Below are 23,690 nucleotides of genomic sequence, written 5' to 3'. Positions count from 1 at the left end.
AACATTGTTATCAAATTATAGAGATTAATTAACAAAGAGTGAGCTAGCATTACTTTATAGTTCTAGATGTAAACGAGAGGGTACCAAACACACCGCCAAGTTTTTCGTTCGAAAACATATATAGACAAAACTTAATACAGTTGCAAGCGCGCTAACTTAAGGATCGTTGAAAGTATGTATACAAAGTTTATATCTTTATCTTTTCTCAATCATAAAGTCTAGACAATATAGTCTATGATTGTTAAGAAGAGTACTTGGATGATTTCTAAAATCAATATTCAAGATCAATTTATTCGTATCCAAATAATATAACCAGAATTATTCCAAGTATGAAACTTATTATCCATCTTTCAAGATACGAATTCTACAAGAACGAGTCTCGTAATAAATCACAATTAATATGAACATGTCTACTAGAATTGATTACGTACTACTTGTGTTCTTTTTTTTATAAAAACAAACAATATAATGCGGAAACGGAAAAAAATAAGACACCAGAATTTTTGTTAACGAGGAAAGTGCAACTGCAGAAATACCCCCGGACCTCGTCCATATTTGAACACCAAATTTTATTTAGCCGCTATAGACACTAGCCTACTATCAGACTTCGAACTAGAATGTATTTGAGAACGCATTTACCCTCCAAGAAGTTCAGCTGCAGTCATGCTCCTTACTTCTCTTGAACTTCGCAAGGCTCAGCGCAAATGATTTTCTTAGACGACGTCCTTTACATCCTAAGAGTTGCTTCAGCCAAAGTGAATAATTGTGATACCAATCTTCCTCTAATATATAAAATTATTTGATTTATCTTTAGAACAAATAGATAAAGGCTTAGAAAATTTATTTGTAATGAACAAAGATAACAAACCTCACAAATTCGGAATACTTACACTCAGTTATCTGGGAAGGTTGGATCTTAACCACCTCTCAAGAACAACCGTGTATTAATCAATCAAGAATATTTTTCAGATACCTATCTTGAGGAATCACAAATCTGAGACGAAGAGAGCTTGAGGATTTTTATCCATCTCGCTCCAGAAAGAGATTATGAGAACGATAATAAAAAGCGCAAGATTAGGATACACGAACAATTAAGGTAAAGATAGTCGGACCTGGCTCCAAAATTCCCTAAGTGAAGTCTTTCATTCGTAGACCTAATTACGTTTCTCAGAGGAAACCTAGGTCAATAGAGGACAAATCTAAAAATCAACTATTACACAAGTGTCGCGAATTGAATTTCCCAGTTGAATAAGTCTCTCTATTAATAGATGTTCAAGACCGACGGTTGCTTAGAATTCAAGCTAAGGTATCTTGAGATTCAAGCAAAAAATTTCTCAATTTAAATGAAACTCTAGTTACATTTTCATTTAAGCATGTAAAAATTATTATCTTGAAATCGCATAGAAAAATATACAGTACGGTTCGGGTTCCAGAACCGTGTACAATGAGAATTCTTGGAAAATATTCCTTTTGAACTAGTAAACAATATGGTATTCATTTGAACACTTAAAACTTAAATCATGACGCACATATACAAGGTATTTTAGTAATCAATGATGTCTTAGAGGTGTTTATGAGAGTCACAAAAATGCTAAAGAAGTTTATAAAAATTATCTTTGAGCATCTGTTAATATTCACTAGGATGGTTTGTAAAACGTTAGCTAATTCGTGAATTCAGAGCGTTATGGTTCGTGAACTGTCCTGATGTTCTTGAACTTAGATGTCTATAGTTCGTGAACTGTTAGTTATTGTAAAAATTCATATCACTACATTTTGTGAACCGTTTTATTTAGAATCATACGATTTGCAAACTTGTTCGCCAAACTTCTTATATTCAGAACATTAGATATCCATGGTTTGCGAGATGGTTTGCCAACTTACCCTGAGTCCAGATTTCAGTAGTTCTGCAAAACTCTATTTTGATGTAGAAACATTCCCACGTGCCTTAGATATAAATATCATTGCTTAGGAAATTTTCAATTGATCCATATGTCACAAAAATAATTTTTGAAAAATAAATTATTTGGAACTAAAATTGTTAAGGACCAATGAACATCCATTGCTCAAGTCATGTTTCAAGATGTTTAACAAGACACGCTTGACTTGAAATTTCTTCTTTGAAAAATATTAAATCTACCAGAAGTCATACGACATAGTCTCATATAAATATACTGGTAATGCATGTCAATGAATAAAGTGGTTTAGTCTTCACATATCTCTTGTGTTGATGAAGTTCTCTAAATGTCTTTGTCGATAATCTTCAGTTTACTGAGTTGTACTCTAACAGTAGAGTATATCTGATGTGCCCACGAGTCTTTGTATCCTAATAGCACATGTGAACCATCTTTGGGTAACCCAAGGAGTGTGAAAAGACGAGGGTACCCAAATGCACCACAATATTTTTGTAAGTCTTATTCCTAATGTGATCGCCATGGACAAAGTTGAGACAATATGACAATTCGGTTCCACACCTTGTGTGATTGTCTATAGATACGAGATCGATACAATACGACAACAAGGATGTCACTTGATAATATGTTTGATAATAACCGAAACTTTATATGATCAATATCACGTGTTATGGAGTTAACACACTTGTGTATTTTACTTAATTATGGTAACAATTATAGTGCGAAAAACAAAGTAAAAGACACATCAAGATTTTGTTAATGAGGAAACCACAAATGCAGAAAAACCCCGGGACCTAGTCTAGTTTTGAATACTCTTATAATTAAGCCGTTATAAAAAATCTAATACCAACTTCATATAGTTGAGACCAAGCAGACTACCCATAGCTACTTAGTTCCCTCTTTATCCCTGCACCTTCGACTTATAGAGTCACGCGCTTGAATATCTAGTCCTTTAGATCGTATTCCAAACAACAAAGGAAGAATTTGTTTGGTAACCACTCTAATCAATCTTGCTACAAGATATAGATGAGTCGTTGACAAAGGCTCTTCCGTTTAATCTAATAAACTCATTTGTCTGGTTAGAATAATCTATCAAATAACTACCGAAATAGTTAAGTTTAGATTCACATTCAATCAATATAGATCTCAAAGAGGCATATAGAGAATGTCGATCTCACGCAACTCGGATGAAATATTCACCATAACCCATACACATAATCATAACACTACATACAATATTATGTGGATGTCATATCTACGAAATTCAAAAGATAAGAGTTATACTTCCTAGTCTAATTCCTTAATACTCTGATCATATTATTATGATCATGTCATATTACTAGAGTAATATACAATACATACAGCTTTGCAGTTATGTTTTCAATATAGCACGACATGAAAGATAGTTAGGAATGAAGCAGTTCAAGTCAATATTACTAACTTCAAGTGGAAGGATGATGTCGTTGTTGTAGTTTGTTACTTCTTCACATTCTTCAGGTCTTCGGAGTTATACTTGTATGTCTCAACATTCCTATACTTTCTAGTCTAACCTAAACGAATTTTACTGTAGTATTTAATCAAGCGACTTAAGATGATTTTTGATACTAAAATATGACAACCAAACTTGAAATACCAATGCTTGGTGAGTTCAACAAAGCTATGCTCTAACAGAGTGGTGTTTTTTTTTTCTAAGAAAAGATTATATTAGGAGATAAAACTTATAAGTATTGTGATAGGAAATCAGGAACAATTTCCTACCACTCATTACAAGTATTTGTTCTTTTACAATGCTTTTCCAATTTGTCGGCAACTGAATTGAAATCTCTACTGAGATGGCTAGTTTTTGAAAATGAAAAGGAATCTAAAAGCGTATAACAGTCATCTAAAATGGTGTTATTGAACCCTAAACCAAGTTAGACTATTATTTTTATTTTCTAAGTAATCCATGATCTTATTTGCATCACTATAGAGAGTGATGGAGTCCAAATTATTTCTACTGGCCCATTTGATGGCTTCAAAAAATGTTAGACTCTCCGCCTCTTCTGCATTCCTTGCTATGCCTCTAACTGATTTGCATCCATTGTAGATACCAATTTCAATGTTATTAGTATTTTTCATCAAAAGAGGCATCACAATACATGATAGTACAATCACTTGGAAGGGATTGGTTAATCACTGGATTGGGACTATTAGTCATTTGGTTATTCACAGCTCTACCAAATGTAAGCCTAATGGGTAATCTAGCTGCAGCAGAAGGCTGAGTAACTTTTTGCTGGAAAACCTTAAAACATCTATCTCTCCAGATACTCCAAGCAGTAGTGAGAATTTCTATTTGAGTGTCACCATGTTGATTGTTGAGCAGCCATTTCTCTAATCAATCTTTGACAATAGGATTGGAATTTGCATTCTGCAAAGTTATAAACCCATTTGGTGTAGTAGACCAAACCGTTTTGGCAAATCGACAACGGAAAAGCAGATGCTCAGTCGATTCAACTATGTTATCATTACACATGCTACACAAACTATCACTGGCAGGTACATATCGAGAAAGCCTCACTTTAGTTGGCAGAATATCACTAATATACTTCCACAGAAAAAGCTGAACTTTTGGTAGAAGATTGGTTTTCCATAGAGCTTTGAATATATGAACAGGACCAGAATTAGCTGAATCATTAGAGACTCCATTAGCCAGAGTCCTATAAGAGGATTTCACAAAGAAAGTAGCATTATGCGAAGGAGACCATATTAATCTATCTCTACCAGATAAAGGTATTCTAATTCTAGAGATCCTAACAGCATTCTCCCCTAGTGAAAAAATCCTCTAGCATGAGCATATCCCATTGTTTAGTGTGTTGATCTATAAAGTCTGCTACCACTAGATTGGGATTAGGGTATTGCTTACAGATAGGATAAGACACATTAGGGATCCAGTTATCCTCAAAGGCCTTAATACTAGTACCATCTTTCACTTCCCAATGATTGTTTTGTTTCACTATTTCTATACCCCTGTATATATCTTTCCATACCCAAGAAGAGTTATTCTTTTTCTTACAATGAAGGGAATGATTATTGCTAAAGTATTTATATTTCAAAATTTGAAACCATAACTCATCAGAACCATGCATAAGCCTCCAAGCAATTTTAGATAGCAAGGCAAGATTATTTTTTTTTTAAATCACAAAATCCTAGACCCCCTAAGTGTGGTTACCTGTCTTTTCAATCTTCTCCATGTGAGAGAGCAGCATGTGGAAATCAATAGGCTTACTTGGTTTCTTATCCTTCATTTTCGTTGAACCTTTTACTACTTGTTCAATCAGAACCTTTTTTTTTTTTACTATTACCTTCTTCAAGAGCTTTATCTTCTTAATTATCCTCTTTAAGAATTTCACATTCTCTATAATCTCTACTATCATGAATCTCATCATCATCCTCATCCACATTAGTACCTCCTCCTCCTCCATCATCATCATCATCATTTCATTTAGTAACCAAAATTCCTTGGTCATCATCATCATTACCTCTTCTACCTAGTGGAATTGATTGGTCTTCACCAGTTTCATCCGAATCACTTTTTTCCCCCGTGACGATGGCTGATTATCATTCCGTTCGTAGATTATAAGTGTTTTCGTCTCCATAAATTCCCCTATAAATATTGTCGCCAAGAGTTTTCCACCTTTACGAGGAGGTTATAAAGGATGGGTAGCATGTTTATTTCCTTGCTTGGCCATTTGGAACCTAAAAAACAATACGATACATAAGGAATCATTTAAAATTTGCATACATAAACTACAAACTCAGAAACAGTGACATTGAATTGCACTTATTCGTCAAGGTCGATAATCAAACATAATGATGACTAACTATCTTATGAACTTAGTCGTCAAGGTTTCACAAACATGACGATCGATAACAAGAATGAACACATAAAACATTGCATTTTGGCAGTTGTTGGTCGTCAGTGTCGAAATATATCAGAGTGACAAAACCATAAACTAGTCGAAAAGTTAGGTTTTCAAAACGAAACATAGGAAAAACAAGTATTTGATTGTTCTTAGTGGACATGATTTAGATTTTCATAACTTGACAACTAATCATAACCGTCAACTAGTCGTCAAGATTTTGGGATGAATATCATACTGACCGTACGAATGTTATTTTCATAGATGAAAATTCGTGGGGATATTCGTCCCAGGAAGATTACTACTAAAAGTAAACATAAAAATTCGTCAAAATAGACGATGGTATACCCTGACAACTATATAAGTTCAACAATTTCGATTCTTGTGACCTAAACTGATATTGGAACAACAAAATAAAGTACTGTATTGACTTTATGTAAAATATATTCCCTCCGTTCCACTGTTAAGTGACCTAGTTTAAGTTTGCACAATTTTTTAAGGCAAGCAAGGAAAATAGTACTTTTAAGTATTTTTTACAATTATACCCTTATGGATAATAACTAGTGAAATTTAGAAATGATTTATCTCTCAAACTTCTCCACGGATGTTCGCAAACTTCATACCATTGAAAAGCATTTTAAAACACCTACGTAACGAATATAAACATGCCTATCAAATTATGCATATTTCTTATATTTTTTTATAATTAACTAAAAGGATAATTTTAGAAATATTTCTTTGTTTAGTGATATATATCACTTATTAGGGGGACAAACTCTAAAATCAAATAGGTCACTTAATAGAGGGACGGATGGAGTATTTGTTATTTTTAAATGAAAATTTTGTAAAAATTACAGTTTTTTTTTTTTTTTTTTGATGCCAAATAGAAAACACGATTTACCGTAGCAGTAAAATGAACAAAAGATTGAAAAGAAAAATGAGAAAAGAGGTCGGGGTTAAGTAGTCGTGACTTGTGAGCGACGCGTGGGCAGAAGATGATGAGAGGAAAGAGGAGCTTGTAATCCTTTAACCCTACTGCACATTTTCGTTTCCTCTCTATTCACTCGTTCAACAAACATCACCCCCGTTTCTCTTCGCTTCCAGATTTTAACCTAAAAAATTCATCGCGATTATCAGTCGAAATCCATAATAAACTTAGGGTTTTTACTTTTTTCACTGTTACCAACCTAGTTGTGGGTAGGAGGAGGAGGAGTTTCATTTCTAATGGCATCCATGAGGTATATACAGTTTTATTTTAATCTTTTAACAAGGGAAATTGTACATCGGCTTGTGTTGTTTGTTTCGTTTTATTATTAATTTTCTGTGTGTTTTTGTTTCTTTTTTGAATTTACAGTATCATCAGGGCGGATGTCACTTCCTATTTTATTGAATTTTTCCGTAACCTACCCGACTTTGTGTTTGAAGAGATAGAGCCTGAATCTGATTCTGTAGAGGAAAAACTTGATTCTGATTCTACCGAGGAGAAACATGATTCTGACCATACGGAGGAGAAACATGATTCTGATTCTACGGAGGAAAAACCTAGTTCTGATTCTATGGAGGATAAACCTGATCCTGAGTTTGTAGTGGATGACCATGGCGATGAGTCTATGCTTGTTCTCATAGATGAAAATGAAAATGGCAATGAGTCTATGCTTGTTGATGAAGATGAAGACTCTGATGTGAGTAATCTTGTTTTAGTTAATATTTTACTTAACAATTTCTTGTTTTAGTTAGAAGTCATTTCGGCATGTTTTAGTGGGACACAGTGTATGGATTTGATTATGGCATGTGGTTAATGGTAGTTTTTTTTGATGCACTACGTGGTTAATGGTAGTTATAACATGAAAGATCGGTCCATGCCAAGGTAGTGCTCTTACATGATGGTGGTAGTAAATAATTGGTGTATTGGTAATATAAGATACCAAACTTCTACTATATGTTTATATTGTGATCTCTGATTAGCAAAGATTTCTGGACTTGACCATCTTAACTGTTGGTGTAGTTCTTTTATTATAATGAAGTTTAAACTTGAATATTGTGGTAGTGTAATTAGTAATTACCTAGGTGAATCGTGTTCTTTGGAACTGCGAAAAGGTTAAATATACTTGTCTCAGATTTATGTTTATGTTAAAACTAGCAGGCTTTTGTAGCGCTTAGACACTTGGTTTGCTATCAGCCTATTCTGTTGTTCTCTTTGTTTTGGTGGTCTTAGTGTGCATAACCCAGAAACACTGCAAAGTATTTACTTGTGTTCTGTGTTACAACGATACGCCTAAAAAAAATATCAGCCGTATCGATACGTATTTACACGGATACGCGTATTAATACTCCAATACTTCAAGATACAACTCAGTTAGAAAAAATTTGACTAAATATTAGAAAACTCAGATATTTTACTAGATTCTATGAGAAGTTTTAACTATTGTGACAAAATATTAGTTCCGAATCTGTCCACTGATCTTGCTCTAGACTTTCTTCCTTCTTATCCAAACTTTTTCTATCTTCAGTGAGGTTAATCATACAAATTATATTTTAATCATGCAAACACATGTATGTATTTTGTGAAGTTTCTATCTTATATATAATATATTTATGTTAATCTACTGATCAGTATTGAGTATGCTGTATCGCCGTATTTTAGTTTTTCAAGTTGGTGCATCATAGTAGCGTATTGGTATCTTGTATCCGATACCGTATCTGTACCGTTGCAGCACAGCTTGTGTTTTGGTTCACCAATTGATGTGCGTTAATATTTTGGTTAATGGAATCTATTTTTCTCTGCTAAATTGTAATGGTGCAATCTCGTTTGCAGACTGAAGGACCTTGGTATAGGGATCGTGGGGATGTTAAATGTATTGGTGATATCCTTGTAGGTTTTATCAAGGAGAAAATCAAATATTCCTTGATTAAACAAGCAGCAGCTTCCTATGTAAGTAACCCTTGGTGGTGAATCATACTTATGAAATCTTAGATGGCCAAGATAGTTCTCTCATGTGGGGTAAATGGTAATTATGTATAAGTATATCTATTAGTTCACTTCATGTGCAGTAGGCTTAGATATGTCAGGGTTCAAGATCTTTATCTTTGTTTATTAAGATGCTATCTATTTGATTTATGTGAATGACTGCATAAAGTAACAAGCATATGTCATGGTAGAATCCGAAGAACAGTGGGATAGTGGTGTTTATTGTTTGTTTATCATCGTGACTTTTTACATTTGCTGTTCTTTTTTCTACTAAAGTATTGATAAACATCGTCTCAGGTTGCTAAAGAGAATGAGCTGACAGACCGTCACAAGCGTCGAAAGCTTCTTTTGGGTCAGCAAGAATATTCACACTGCCATACTGAGACTGCAGACAAGGCTATTCTTGAGATCCTTGTCAAACAACTTGTTTTCGGTCCGCGAGATCAACTTTCTCAGGTTGAGGCTGCTGACAGGACTACTCTCGAGACACTTGTCAAGGGCATTGTGGAGAACATTGCAGAAAAGATGAGGCCGTTTATTATACATGAGTACATTGAGAGTAAGAAGAAGAGATGGATTGAGCAGTGTGGTACGCATAATGTTGATAAGCTTATAGAGTTTTCTCAATTCCATAAGTATCCCTTTTATATAAATGTTAGTGGTTTTTATGAGACAGAGGTAGGGAAAGCAGGTTTTGGGGTTATCATTCGTGAGTTTCGTGGCTACCCTCTTGCTGCCTATTCAGAATATATTTGTGATAATGAAAGTCAGGTTTCGTCATTTTATCATGAGCTTCAGGGAGTGAACAAAGGCTTAGAGCTTGCAATTGAGTTAAACTTAGAGTATTTTAGGATTTTTACAACACAAACAGATATAGGATTTCTGGTTATGAGCTGTCAAACTTACGAGAATCAATGTCATTGTGATCCTAAGGGCCTAAAAGCAGTAGAAAAACGCTGCGAGAGATGTGTTAGAAGATGTGTTTACTTTTGTCAAGATGTAGAAATGAACGAGACAGAGGTAGAGAAGATTTACCTTCTCCTTATTCAAGTAATGGATCAACTGCGTCGACTAGGTAGATCGAATGTCTCTGTTATGTGCCAAAGCAGTTTTAACACTAGATCAGCATCGTATCTGGCAAAACGGGATGAAAACAAGGGGGAGATAGATATGAAATCAGGTGATCTGCAGCGTCATCCTGAACTACGGGAAATTCTATTCAGTGAAGCAAGTGGAGAGCATGGATCAAATGTATTTTCGTTGTCGTTGTTTTGGTAAGCAGGTGGCTGACATCTTCATTGAAGGATTGCATTCACCAACTTTTCTTCATTTTCAAAGCAAGCTTCTGCACTGCTCCCATCTTGCTTTTACTAGTTTATCGATTCTGTATTTTTAAGTTGGTTAATGGTCCTGTATTTTTAAGTTGGTTAATGGTTGGTTAGACAATCTTCCATATTTTGTTATACTTGTTACAGCTGGGACTAGTGTGTCGAGTCTGTTAGTTATGCTTTTATATTATATTATTTTGTCGAGTCTGTAATTGGCTAATTGTCTTCTGTATAGTAACTTTTCCTTTCCTAATGAAATAGTCTATCAATCAAATGGAATGCACTGATGAAGTCTAACAGATCCTCCAGAGAAGTACACGTTTCTGATTTTTAGCTTCTGGCCACTAAAATAAATTTCATTTGCAGTGCCATCTTAGCTTGTTCTTGTGAATAGTACAAACATTTGTTCTAGTCTGCAGTTGCCTGTTGAAGCACTGCCTTGTCATGCAGTTGAAGTGCCAGGGATGATGAGTGGTTCAAAGATGCAATGGAGGTTGGAAATCCTTGCTTGTAGCTTTGAAGCTGCATGAAAAGATTTTTTCCAGATAGTGATATATTAGGTGGCGTTTTGTCATATTCATTTTGCCCAAACAAGATGTTCACCACTGACCATATTAACTCTCTTGTTTTATGGTTTTAAGGTACACTAAAATCCTTATCTTGCAATGGTATAGAATGTATAAGCATAGGGGGTGGGGGCTCAATTGAAATCTTCAGTCTTCACCTTATTTCGTGAAGGTTGTAGGATTCAACCTTTTTTCAGCTTTGAAATCAAAATGGGTGGCCAGTTTTAATAATAAAGGTACTCCTCCCAGACTCAACAACACGAGAAAGATGTGGATTGAGGTTCAAGTTCAAGCAATAAGCATAATCTCAAGTCTAGTTCTTCCCAGGATAAGGTTGCTAAGAACATTCGATGTTTTTGCCAAATTGTTACATCTGCTTCTGTCTTACCATGAATCGAAAACACTTGGATTTTAACATCCCGCTTCTTCCCATACCAAGGTTACCTGCACCGTACGTCCAAATTGTTTTCTCTCATAGGCTAGTCCATTGCGCTCTGGATATCCTCTCCTTTGATGAATCCTGGCTATACAAGGCTGAACAACATTTTCTGAAGGAGATGGCTGCTTGGGTAAAGAATGATGATGATCACCGACCGAATTGCAGTTATTGTTGCTCTACAGAAATATATCAATGGAAGATTTGATTGGATAACGAGAATGGGAACAGTCAAAGAATCAGTCTGAGAGTTCAGTACAGAAGCACCTTCTCCGCTGAATGTTTCCGAACCAAATGGCTTAGGTTTATACTTCATGCGGTTCCTCGGTACACTCAAGAAACCATATTCATACTGAAGTTTTTTTTTTTTCTTTTGATCGATCAAAGAGAATAGATTAAAAGGTACACAAGCCGTGCGCGGGAGAATACAATTGACAAAGAGCGAACAAAGATAGCAACAAAACAGAAACAAAGCTAAAGAAGAGTTGCAAATCATACTGAAGTAACTGAACCATTATTTTCTCTTGGGGATTCAATGACAGTGCTGAACAGCCAAAACTGATGAATCTAGGAAGGTACCTGTTGAATTTGGGTTCTCCCCAGCACTCCAAAATGAAGTCGCTGTTGTTGGTTATCCAATTGGTAATTTCTGCCACTGGTGTTGTATCACGCATGGGAATCTTGTCTTATGACATGGGTCCACTGAGTATCGGGATTGCAGGTCATCAATTTGGGATCCAACTGTTTTCTTTAGTTGTTATATCCAGGTGAGTTGTCCTGATGATGCTTTTCATATCTGAGTTACCTTGCAGATTGATTGAGGGGGTGGGTGGGTGAATTTTTCCTTTTAGTCCCTTAATTGAAGGAGAATGCAGAGAATGTTGGTTACATTGTACCAGTAACTGTCGTGAACCACTTCATTGAAGATTATAATAAGAAGGAATAGTAATATACAGGTAAAATTCTAGTATGTTCTTTGTTGACTTGTCTGACATTCTTCAAGCTCCTGCTTACTTTAATCATTTTTATACATGTCAGGTTTCCCAACCCTCAGGGTTTGAGTGGCAGAAGATGGAAAATCCTGATCATCCCACGGCAGGAGGATATCCTTGAATCAAAATAGAAAGTTCCGAAGCCATCTGAAGTTGTTCTCGGCTCTGGTGGAAGAATCTCCAAGGTACATTTATCCATAACCATAGAGTTGCATAACAAGAATCTGCCGCATAAAATTGGCTGAAGGAAATTACTTGTTGCAATTGAAATCACGGGTCAACTATCGAGTTCCAGCCCCGTAGGTCCAGGGCAGAAGAAAAAAAAGGAAAAAGTCGAAAAAGACAGCTCATCAATAATCGCGAAGTGGCTACCTCCAGGCACATGTGTCATACCTAGTTTCCATAAGAAAGGAATGAACACTTCGTGTGTGTTTCCACAAAGAAAGTCTTTTACGGGGCTTAAAGTTTGGACTCAGCTAGTGATTGTAAAGAAGAAAAATTAGTCACCAGCGATTGATTTCTGGCAAGGTCAATAGTTGCCCACATTAGCAATGTTAATGTTATCCTACATATTAGCACAACTGCTAAAGAGTTTGGTAGTGTCAAAGACACCACAAAACAGGTTCAGAAGATCGGTGCAAGGGAAAAAAAAATAACAGAAGACATCACAAAACAGCTCGAAGGGAATGCGAATTTACAGTAAGTTGTCAAAAAGAAGACTTTGAGAAAGTATCACATCCGTGAGAAAACTAAAAACCCAGGAATCCTTTATGCACAATCCACTATGTTTTGTTAAAATCTTCATCAGGCTATACTAGGACTTTTAATGTTGATGAAGAATCTCCTACATTTAATACCTCATTAGTTACCAAGATTTTACCTGCAGTCACAATGATTATTTTGGGGCACAAAACAAACCAAATTCATATCTCAAGTAAGAACAAAAATGAAAATATCAGGTTTCAGAATAAGACAATTCTTGTGGTAATGCATCAAGAACATGCTTCCTACTAGAGATAAGCTAGTCAATGTCATTCGTAATCTGGATGCTACTTGGCCTCTTTGGTCTCAGCAGGTTGAGACTTCTTCTCATATTATCATGGAATGCAGTTTCTCTAAAACTGTCTGGTTTGCTTCTTTAGGATGACAGGCTAATGACAACATCAATCTAAGACTTGAGCAAGACCTCTTGAGCTGACAATAGTATGATCACTTAGCCACAATTGGATCCTAAAGTAGATTCTGTCTGCATTTTCAAACTGTACTCTTTTGTCCCTTCGTATAATCTTCTCATTACAAGACTAGGAGTAACAACAGGTGACTTACAGAATAATCTCAAATGGGCTTGGGGGTGAGTTCTTTTTCATATATATATATGCTTTTATATAATTTATGTGTTGGTCTTACCAAAAGTGTCCAATAACGACCGTAATAATTAAATACAGTACAAGACACAATCTACATGCATAGCAGAAGTCATGCACTTCAATAACCATAAAAGCAAATACATAAGGATTACTGGAGTATTTAAACTGTTGCAGTCAAATATACCTCAGAAGAAACCCTCTTCTGTTGTCCTCTATCCATTGTGCCAGCCTTCTCTTGTACCTTCCGTGTTACTCAGCACAAAGTGAAAAAATTAGCTGTATGATCAAGCAGAATAGTGTAGAATAAAAAATTAGCACACAAATGACCGGCTAATGAGAATATTAAGAATTAGTATCCTAACAAGTGAAAATGAACATAAATGACTAACATTTCCTGAAATCTTCAACTCTGGAGATTTACAAGTGAAAATAAACATAAATAATTGACAGTTTGACTGTTAAAAAGCATTCATGTACCACGAAATATGTTACTTACTACCATTTGCTTCATTTCATGTGCTTAGAAACAATAACCAGCCCCTGCGTAGTGCGTCCTTTCTAAGACCAAATTGCACCAAGAGGGAATTACAATCGAGACAGTATATGGCCACATCTCATTAACTACTGTGTAGGTGCATCCTAAACCTATAGGCATAAGAGTTACTTTTTGTGTTGCCGGACACGAGCATCTTAAATACAGTGAAATATCAAAAATCAATCTAGAAGACTGAATTTGTAGCTGGTTTGGCATTCTTTTCCGGAATCAAACAACTGAAAAAGAACTGGTTAACAGAGCAATTGTTGCCTGGTGTATCTTGACAGCAAGATGCATTTTTTTTTCCAAGGCAGTACTCCCATCTCCAGATATTATTACAAACAGCTACAAGAAATTCTTGGCTAACCAAAATGCTAGGACCGTGACTAATACTAGATCTGTGACAAGAGAAAACAGGAATTATGTACACTGGTAACCTCCTCCTAGTGGTGCTTTTATTATAAATACCGATGGCTCATATCACAATATTACCAAAACTGGAGGCATTGAATCTCCTTCTAGTAATATTAATGTTTAATTACTAGAGGACATGAGCCATATAAACTCTTGAGTTTCTTAATTTACTTTCCTGCTAAAAGAAAAAAATAGCGTTCAGTTAGAAGAAAACCTGAAGGACTAGCGAAGCAACCTCCCTGCGGCCGCTGCTACAGCATCCCTTTTCTCTTTAAGAAATGCATAAGCACCCCAAAACTTCAGGAAATATCCTTGAACTGTTCTTGCAACTAAGAGTGCCAAGGACTCTCCAAAAGCAAGACCACTGAAAGGATCATCTTCATTCGTCACCCTGTGTCTGTGACCTCCACCAACCTTCTCTACCCGAGATAAGAAATCAGCAGAATAATTGCATTCCCTTGGAATCTGAAGAATTTCAAAGTTACGACCCGGCCAATTCCTTTCACGTAACTCAACAATGTGTTTGATCGTATTTCTTGTCGCCGATCTCCTTTCGACGTCTTGAAAGCCATTATTCCCAGTTTCCTTTTGCTCAAGCTTGTTAAAAATCTCATTACACATCGACTGGTTGTCACATCTAATACGGATCTTAGGGAGTTGAAGTTCTTCTGCATATTGCATTGCCAAATCCACCGCTTCAACTTCATGGAAATTATTGTCTTTCAAGCGAAGAGATCTTCCCCAAAATACAGCTATGATCTTGCCGTCGGAGTTGAAGAACACACCACCATAACCACCTCTTCCACCTGCCCAATTTCTGTTCCGGAAAGACCCGTCAATGCATATATCAATAAAATCGTCCAATCTGTCATTGTAATACACCCGCCGAGATCTTTTCGCAAGTAACTGAATTTCTGTGAGTCCTAATGCTTCTAACAACACCAACATGGATTGATCCAGTTTTCGTGCTTCCCCAAAGACGTACAATTTAGGATACATTGCATAATCCGGAGGTAGAGCACAAAAGTCTGTCAACTCGGGATCCACAATTGGAACAAAAGAGTTTCCAATAGATTTAAGTGTGCCATCTACATGCATAAACATCATAGAAAGAAAAATATTCAACATTTCATACCTAACCCTTTATGTGACAAAAACATGATAATGTAACAAGAGATGTACCACAATACAACTTTAATCTATTTATCAACCATAAGAGGATTTCCAAACAAATAAACTCAAAGAACCAGTGATATCAACCCAATAGGTGTAACATTTGTATATATATGCTAAGATTGACCTAAACTGATCTCATACACCAATAACAGGAGACAAACTCCAAACACCTATTTCAGCGGCATACGCTTCAGAATGATGTAACAGGACAAACTCCCATACATCACTCATCTAAACATGGAATTAAGCTGCCCATTTTTAGGACACCTGACACTGAATTTTCCAAGTCTAACATATATTCCTGACTTGTTTCCAATTCGACCAGACCTTAGTCTTATGCTTAGGTCCCAAGCTAGAACCAAGGCCCTAAGAAAGATTAAAGAGTCTGGCAGATGTCATATCCCTGGTTTAGTCTACCGAGCTTGTATAAATTCAGAACTTGTAAGTCTGACATTTAGACTTACACAACCACTTAAATCCTCAAGAAATAACTAATATTCATAGATTATCCAACACCCAGCATGACATTATCCAACTATCTACTCTCTTACAACTTCATAGCACACAGTTTGTGGAGTAAACCAAGCTAATTATCATTTCACGAGTTAGTACATTCCTGTGGTGTAGCACTAGACCACCATCACAAATATCTCAATAATTCGCAAAAAAACTAACTGACGCTGGGTAGTCGGTGCATAGTTTTGAATGAATATACCACTTGAAATTCAAATATATATACATAAGACAAACTAATCTTCCCAAACCACTTGACTGCCACTAAAATTGTTAATACAGCACAACCATTAAGCAATGTTCTATCTTTCTCATCTAATGTGTGTCTAAACTTCAATGAGCAAAATACAAGACGGTTCCTATATATTTCTGACAAACCTTCACATATTCAAGTAATATTCACAATTTCCAGGCTCTAAACATATATAAGCTAAGCATTTTGATTCAACGTATGGTACGTAGTAGAGCACATAAAATAATAAATATCTAATTCATTATTCAATGGGGCATGCAGAGTTGGATTGGACTCTACATATATATATATATCCACAGATCGCTTAACTAACAGAATATGGCCAAAATGAATCAAAGAGATAGATCTACTACCAATGCTTCTTCCCTGAAATGTTAAGAATGATTTCATGCTAATTTCCAAAATTGGCAACAGTAATCAAAGTGTATAATTAAACATCACAGAACCACAGTTACCACAAATACAACACAGTTTATACGGCTACATGGATGTAATCATACACCTTCTCAAATTGAACCGTACGAAAGGTGTTTCCGTCATATGAAATAAATCTAGGTCCAAGTAAGAACAAGGTCAAGAATGTGCAGATATTAAAAATAAAGTCCAGTTGGAAACCAAATTGAAAGAGTAGTACCTGCTTTAGAATCCAGTGATGGCAAGAACTGTCTGCCTACTGAGCTAATGTTGCTACCTGCACCATGCAAAAGTAATGATCACTAGTCCATATAAAGCAGGAATGAAGAAAAGAATTTTTGAGCGTGAAAAGTAAATGCAATGATCACTACTCCATATACAGCAGGAATGGAGAAAAGACTTATGTCGATCTACCTAAATGCAATTTGTATCCCTAGTTTAAATTGGATGTTCTTTGCAGCAAAATACCAAGTCACAGATTGGCATACATTGAGCTGGATAACCTACAAAATATCTATAGATGAATAAAAAGGGGAAAAATCAATTCTGCACAATCACATCTTTACGACTATAGGCATCAACACTCATGTGTTGTATGTTACGTCCTTCCGCTTTGACTTGCGAAAAAAGAATCCAACAAACTATACTGCCGAGCGCAGAACCGGAAAAAAACTAAGAGTTAAAGGTACAAAAAAGGAACAGAACGAGATGGAAAAATCCCTGTCTGCTAATGATCATACTTCTTCTAGTCTTAGGTTAATCGAACAAAAATCCAATATTCCCAAGAATGAGGCGGATCGGACATTCCTATGATTGGTAACAGATCAATCATGACGACTAAAGAAAACATAACTCATATGAGCACAGATGCATTTTTCACAGGTACCTATGAACAGTATGCAGAATCACCTTTCGATTTGCTCTAGGTAATGTGGGGTATCAAACGCATGATAGCTAGCCATGTGTTCAACTTTAAACATTTTTTTTATCAATTTCAGTACAATCCAAACAAAAAAATGGTGGTAAGGTTCAAATACCTACTACTGTAGTGTTTTTACATGATTTTTGGCATATTCCCTAAATATTCGATTCAAATCTAACAGTAAAACTAAATAGATATATTGATGACATAGTTTGTCTCTTTTTAATTGGTTTTATCTAGAAGAAGACAATGTGGAACAACAATCCATATTGAAAAAAAATCCGTATGAGATGACATTCTATCATGCTTAATGATCATACTTCTCTCTTTGGCATTTTCACAAACACCATCCAAATGCTAAAAAACATCCATCGAATACAGAGCATGAGCATAGGAAACCCCTGGCTCTAAAAGAAAACGACATGGAATGAATTATTATACCTTCACAAAACTTTAACCTTCTTCCCTCTTCCTTATTTCCTTCCCTTTTGAAGCCAATTAAGAACTCAAATTAGAATTAAAAAAAAACATGTTCCAAAATCACAAAAAAAACATATGAAAATGAAATAAAAGATACGGACGAAGAACTAATCGATTTTGAAATCATACCTGAAGATGATGATTCTTCTAAAAGAAGCTTAGATAATTTGAAACAGATGGAGAGTTGAGTTGAAAGTGATGATGGAGATAGAATGATTGGATTTGTTGGTTGAGAGAGATAGGAGATCAGTTAAGAAGAGATCTAGGGTTTAAGGTTTGGTTCTCCCATATCTGCTCTCGACAAAACAAACCAAGAAGAATTATTTTGATATGCGTCGAGGGCATTTTTGTCAGTTCTAGCGAGTCAGGAGTTGAGCCATGACATTCGGTTTTCATGCCGGACTCTATAGGGCCCAAGTCGGGAGTTAGGACTGACTTAGATGCCGAGGCAGAGCTTACCGGATTTACAAACCAAACATTCTGATTGCTGACTTAGTACGAGTCAGATTGGATTCAGAGATCCGAACGCCAGAGTTATTTAAAGACAAACAAAATAACCTTTCTTGGCCACCTGCCAGTAACTCTCCCTCGTCTCTATCTATTTTCATTTACTACTTTGTCACTCGTGCTCGGGTCTGGTTTTTGTTTATGGGAATATTGGATGCTTGTTATAGTAACTATATTTATTGGACTTATAGCTCTGGGCTTAAGTTTGGTAAATTTTCCCTAGTTAACATATGTTTTCTCTCTATTTTTCTTAAAGTTGATTTTCATTCTTTCCCAAATAGTGAATTATTAAGCAACCTATGCGTCTTGGAGTCTTGGTGGTATACTTGTGTATCTGCAGAGGTTGTGTTATAAGCTACTTTAAGAATAAGAATTGTATTTGCAAAGCAATGTTCAAACTTCAAAATAATACTGGTATGTTTTGATTTATTGGTTAGAGACTTCAGATTAGAACCTTCAAACTTGCTAACACTTGTCTTTCGGTATTGTTACATGTTGAGATTAGAAATTTTAATCACCTCAGAATCAGCCTCAAATATCTAAACGGGAACCATTTATCCGTTTGGCCAAAATTAATTGAACACTTCTTAGCATCTCCAGTAATGTGTCTTAAAAATCCCCCATAGAGGTCTTATATATACCCTTATATAAGAGTTTTATATATGTGTTAGGATTTTCTTCTAATGAATCATCTCCAATATAGTGTGATGTCTTATTAGTGTGTACTTTTTATGGTTTTTTCTCTCTCTATTCTAAATATTTCTATTATTTTTCTGAATGATAAAATTACAAAACGTAACTTAAATGAGAAGCTCCCTTCATGGTGCACGGTATTAAATCAACAGATCCAAGATCGACGTTCATCCCAAAAAGGTTGCAGTAGAGAAAATTGGTATTTTTTTTTAAAGTGTCAGTATTTGATTTAACTATGTGTTAACTTGTATGCTGAAAGACTTGTCTGGGTTCAGGATGGATCTAAAAGTAAATTGATCATAAATGTAGCTCTGCTGTTTTTATTTGTCGGTTCAAGTCTTCAACATTTTCACTTTCGTGTCCGACGTTGCAATCATGTAATTCTGCAATAACAACAGAGAGAAAAATATTCATTCTCTTGTAGATCCATTTGAATTGTACGATGGGAATGAGATGATTGAATTCACCCAAACATGTGATTACGAAAATCAATCAACCTTCTTAGATATAAAATATATGAAAATATACTAAGCAAAACCCATTAGCTGTGAGTTAAACATTATCCGTTCAATATGGCAAAAAAAATATTTTTTCCTTGCATTTTACAACATATTTACGTATCGACAATAAATTTGTTGTAAAATGCAAGGCAAAAATATTTTTTGTAAAAATGATAATATTAAAAGTGGACATTTAATAAAATTAAGGAATAATAAAATCTTAAATAAATATGATTATTGTAATTTTAAAATTGTCTTTGGATTTTTTTTTATGTCATCAAACCTAATGGTGGAATAACACAACTAACATTTTGTTGTCTTTTTTTCAGGGTTTTTTGGAATAATTTCCTCATCTTAATCCGATAGTATGGTTTTCTTTTCCCGGTCGCGGGTAGTGTGTTATTTTTCATTTTTTCTGAAAGCATTCTAGTTCAGATTGTAAACTTCAGTGATCCCTGGAGATATACTTATTTGTGAAATTTTATTAATCACAAAACTAATCTTCCCCATAAAATTGCTATGACTGCCCAGAATATGCACCCGAAATTACTTGAGCTTCTGTATTCATTTGACCTAGACTGGAAAATATCATTTTCTGATGTAATTGGGATATAATAAAAAAATAGATATGGGTTAATTCATAAGCATAAAAGGGATAGCAAGAGAGAGTTTATTCTTTCACGGTATTACTCCAAACATAAATACATCACACCTAAAGAAATTAGAAGAGCGTATCAAAAGAAATTAGAATAAAAAAAACTTACTTAATTACTACAGAACTGTTCTTCAGGTAGCCTACGGGTTCTCGATTCCCTGCCAAATTACCTCTTCGAATGTGACACCACCATCTCCATATAGTTTCCAATGTCACCTTCAACAACTCTATTTGTCCACAACATTGATAACCACCAATCACCATCCCAACACCTTATTAAAAATAAACTTATTATTTTGTTTAGGCAATTTTATTTTCCATAGGTTGGGTGTTGTTATTCAGAAAGGGGTTGGAGCTCAGCTTGTTGCTCGGCTACCAACCAAAGGTATTGTAATCTAATACCAAAACCCTAAAAAGTAATTTAATTTTTTTTAAATATTTTATTTATATATATTATTAGAAAAGGAAGTTAGTTATTTACTTTCTAAGTTTTTACAAAAAGAAAATATATTTTTCTAAAGTCGGGAGTAAAACAGGAAAGACGTGATCTTGAAAAATCTTCCCTAGACGTGATCTTGAAATAATCTTCCCAAACCTAATTTCATGAGAAGTTTTTCAGGGATAAAAAGTTATAAATTGAAAGAAAGGTAATTACAATTTACAGAGAAATATCCAAACTCCAAAGAATGGAATTAATAGAAACATATAACTATCCCATAATTATATTCTTTTTTTCAATAGTATCATCCTCACTCAAAACATTAAAGAGGGTTGTTCTTTTTTTAAACCTCCATGAGCTCGACTATATATCTCGTTCCTCTCCCACATGATTGTAAGGTGCCAAAGTTATCATATTAGCTCTTCTCTGCCTTTGATCTCCTTGAAGCACTGCCCCTTCAACTACGATAGGCATGGACGGTAGAAAGAAGGCTTGGATTGTAGATCCTTGAAGCATCACCCCTTCAACTGAGGTAGGAAAGTAGGCAAGGATAGCAAGCAGGAAGGCTTGAAGAACTTGTGGAACAAAATATTGTAGATAGAGCAAATGAAAAAAAAAGACAACTTGGGGGTATCGGGGTATCGAAGAACTTGACACCAATGAACGATATGGAAAGAAAAAAATTTGTATTACCGACATTTTCTGAAAGGAATGACGTATTTAACTCCATGTGGTCATTATGAATTTGTGCGACAAAAGAATTGGATACTTCATCTTGGCATAAGAAACCCGAGGCACCGAGAAAATAAATAATAAATACAATAAATAAATTTCTTTAAGGGCTGGTTCCTTTAATTTCTTTAGGCACCAAGTTCTTACGTATGTAGAACATATATTTGAATCCAGAACACCCCTATCTTATCTTTCATTCACTAAATTCACGGCTTGTACTCAAGTTCCAACAAATCTGGTACTTTCAACTGGACCAAGGGAGCGCGAGGTACTATACATGATTTCACTAACAAAAGAGTCATTTGCCAAACTAATCATAAAAAACTTTTGGATACTCATCCTTTAATTAGTCTCCATCGCTGCCCAAAACTGTTCTTAAATAACAAATGGTCTCTAAATAGTTGGGAATACACAAAACTAAGTAAAAAAATATATATATATTTTTTTGAAGCAAAATAAAATGAAATGATTGAAACCATCTTATGGAACCTTTTATCAAAACATTATAATAATAAATTTACTTGTTAAAATCATGATAAGCTATTGAAATATTCTATATATATAAAAAAATATATATGCATTAAAATTTATGTTCCATAGAAAATAATATACTGGTAGCTATCGACTTCTACAAACTTTCTGTACCACGATATTCTAAAACATTTTTCTCATTGTTCATAAACTTTCTGCAATTTTCCTGTTTGGTCTTTTATTTCTACTTTGTTTTAGTGCAATTAATATATCCATTATGAAACATCAAAGAGCACCAAATCAATAATTAAAAAGTTGCATTAGTGTTTGAAGACATAATCTATAGGAAATCAAAGAGCACCTATCCCAATTTGGCAAAGGCTGTTTTATTCAGCTGAAAAACATGAAGAACTATAAAACACGAAGAATCCAAGTAATATTCAGTTTTCAACTGTGAAGATGGATATAACACTACAAAACAAGTAGCTTCTAGGGATGGCTGTTTTGAAAAAACCGTCCCTAAAGAAGGATATTTGGGACAGTGATGGCCTGACCGTCCCTAATAGTCATAAAATATTTAAATCAAGACTAAAATATGTCCGTTCCAAAAAGAAAACATGGCCAAGTAGTATTAGTGACGGTGGAACAGGGGACGGTACATAAACCGTCCCTAATACCTCTTGGGACGGTTTTTTGTCCTCTTGGGACGTTTTTTGGCCGTCCCAAGAGGCCTTCTGTTTTGTAGTGTAAGCAAATACAAGAGTGCATCCTAAAAAGTATAATGCTGAAAAATAGTTGATGTAACCTCCCATCACATTAAAAAAGTACATGAAGTACTCCTGGTAAGAAAAATGAATTAGTTAATGAAAAATGAACAAAAAAAAAAAACTATAGATGCTAGGAAAGAAGAGAGACTTAATCAAAGGTTGCTCAAACCTGGATATGGACATCCGGTTGCATACGCTCACGTTGCTGCTGTTACAAATTATTACTATTCTCTTTCTAAATGTATGCCTACATGTGACATCATCGAAACCACTAATTAATATTGCAAAAACAAGGAGAACATGAACACAGAATTGAAAGTTCCGGCAAAGAAAAAAAAACAACAATGATGTAACCGTTTTCCAGAAAAAGGTCAGAGATTTTTAATTGTCCAAATAATTCTTCTAATATGCTGGTTCTTTAAGAAATATCTGATAACATAATGACAGGTAACACAAAACAACAAAAGTCAGAGAATGGAACAATATAAGCATCCAGCTCTATTCCAGTTATACCTATCTTATTTTTCAGATTCTGGCTGCTGCAATACATATAAAACTTGGAATCATTATAAACTTGGAATCATTATTTTAGATACGATGAACACTTTCTGGTCTATCGTAATCAAAGTAATCAAAGCGTCCAATGAGCATAATTATTTTACTGCTGGACTGTACTGCTGCAACAAAAATATGCATTCAATCCATGTAAGTTGCACTGCACCGGGTCTAAAGCAAACCACATTAGACCTAATC

The 23,690-nt window shown here is 35.0% G+C and overlaps 2 protein-coding genes across 2 annotated transcripts; one reads left to right on the top strand and one right to left on the bottom strand.

The window, feature by feature from the left end:
• The first annotated feature begins 6,790 nt into the window (after window positions 1–6,790).
• On the top strand, window positions 6,791–10,388 carry LOC113284434. Its single transcript, XM_026533892.1, has 4 exons — window positions 6,791–7,047; window positions 7,164–7,491; window positions 8,625–8,741; window positions 9,075–10,388. The coding sequence occupies exons 1-4, from the start codon at window positions 7,034–7,036 to the stop codon at window positions 10,053–10,055; spliced, it is 1,440 nt and encodes a 479-aa protein (XP_026389677.1). The 5' UTR covers window positions 6,791–7,033; the 3' UTR covers window positions 10,056–10,388.
• Window positions 10,389–12,579: 2,191 nt separating this feature from the next.
• Window positions 12,580–18,781, bottom strand: LOC113280638. Its single transcript, XM_026529239.1, has 6 exons — window positions 18,732–18,781; window positions 18,135–18,178; window positions 16,992–17,048; window positions 14,630–15,503; window positions 13,651–13,707; window positions 12,580–12,979 (listed from the first exon to the last, which is right to left on the bottom strand). Exons 1-4 carry the CDS (start codon window positions 18,779–18,781, stop codon window positions 14,638–14,640), a joined length of 1,017 nt encoding a protein of 338 aa, XP_026385024.1. The 3' UTR covers window positions 12,580–12,979; window positions 13,651–13,707; window positions 14,630–14,637.
• Between the last annotated feature and the right edge of the window lie 4,909 nt (window positions 18,782–23,690).

The sequence above is a fragment of the Papaver somniferum genome, chromosome 5, assembly GCF_003573695.1.
Source record: "Papaver somniferum cultivar HN1 chromosome 5, ASM357369v1, whole genome shotgun sequence".
NCBI lineage: Eukaryota > Viridiplantae > Streptophyta > Magnoliopsida > Ranunculales > Papaveraceae > Papaver > Papaver somniferum.
This window is presented reverse-complemented; position numbering and strand designations above follow the sequence as displayed.

Excerpts from the sequence above, each read along its gene's own strand:
- LOC113284434 (XM_026533892.1), top strand. Across the intron at positions 7,492-8,624 it reads ATGAAGATGAAGACTCTGAT|ACTGAAGGACCTTGGTATAG; the intron begins GTGAGTAATCTT and ends TCTCGTTTGCAG. Across the intron at positions 8,742-9,074 it reads AACAAGCAGCAGCTTCCTAT|GTTGCTAAAGAGAATGAGCT; the intron begins GTAAGTAACCCT and ends ACATCGTCTCAG.
- LOC113280638 (XM_026529239.1), bottom strand. The coding sequence starts at position 18,781 with ATGAAAATAGATAGAGACGAGGGAGAGTTACTGGCAGGTGGCCAAGAA. Across the intron at positions 18,179-18,731 it reads CTGGCAGGTGGCCAAGAAAG|GGAAGGAAATAAGGAAGAGG; the intron begins GTTATTTTGTTT and ends TGGCTTCAAAAG. Across the intron at positions 17,049-18,134 it reads AAGGTTAAAGTTTTGTGAAG|GTAGCAACATTAGCTCAGTA; the intron begins GTATAATAATTC and ends TGCATGGTGCAG.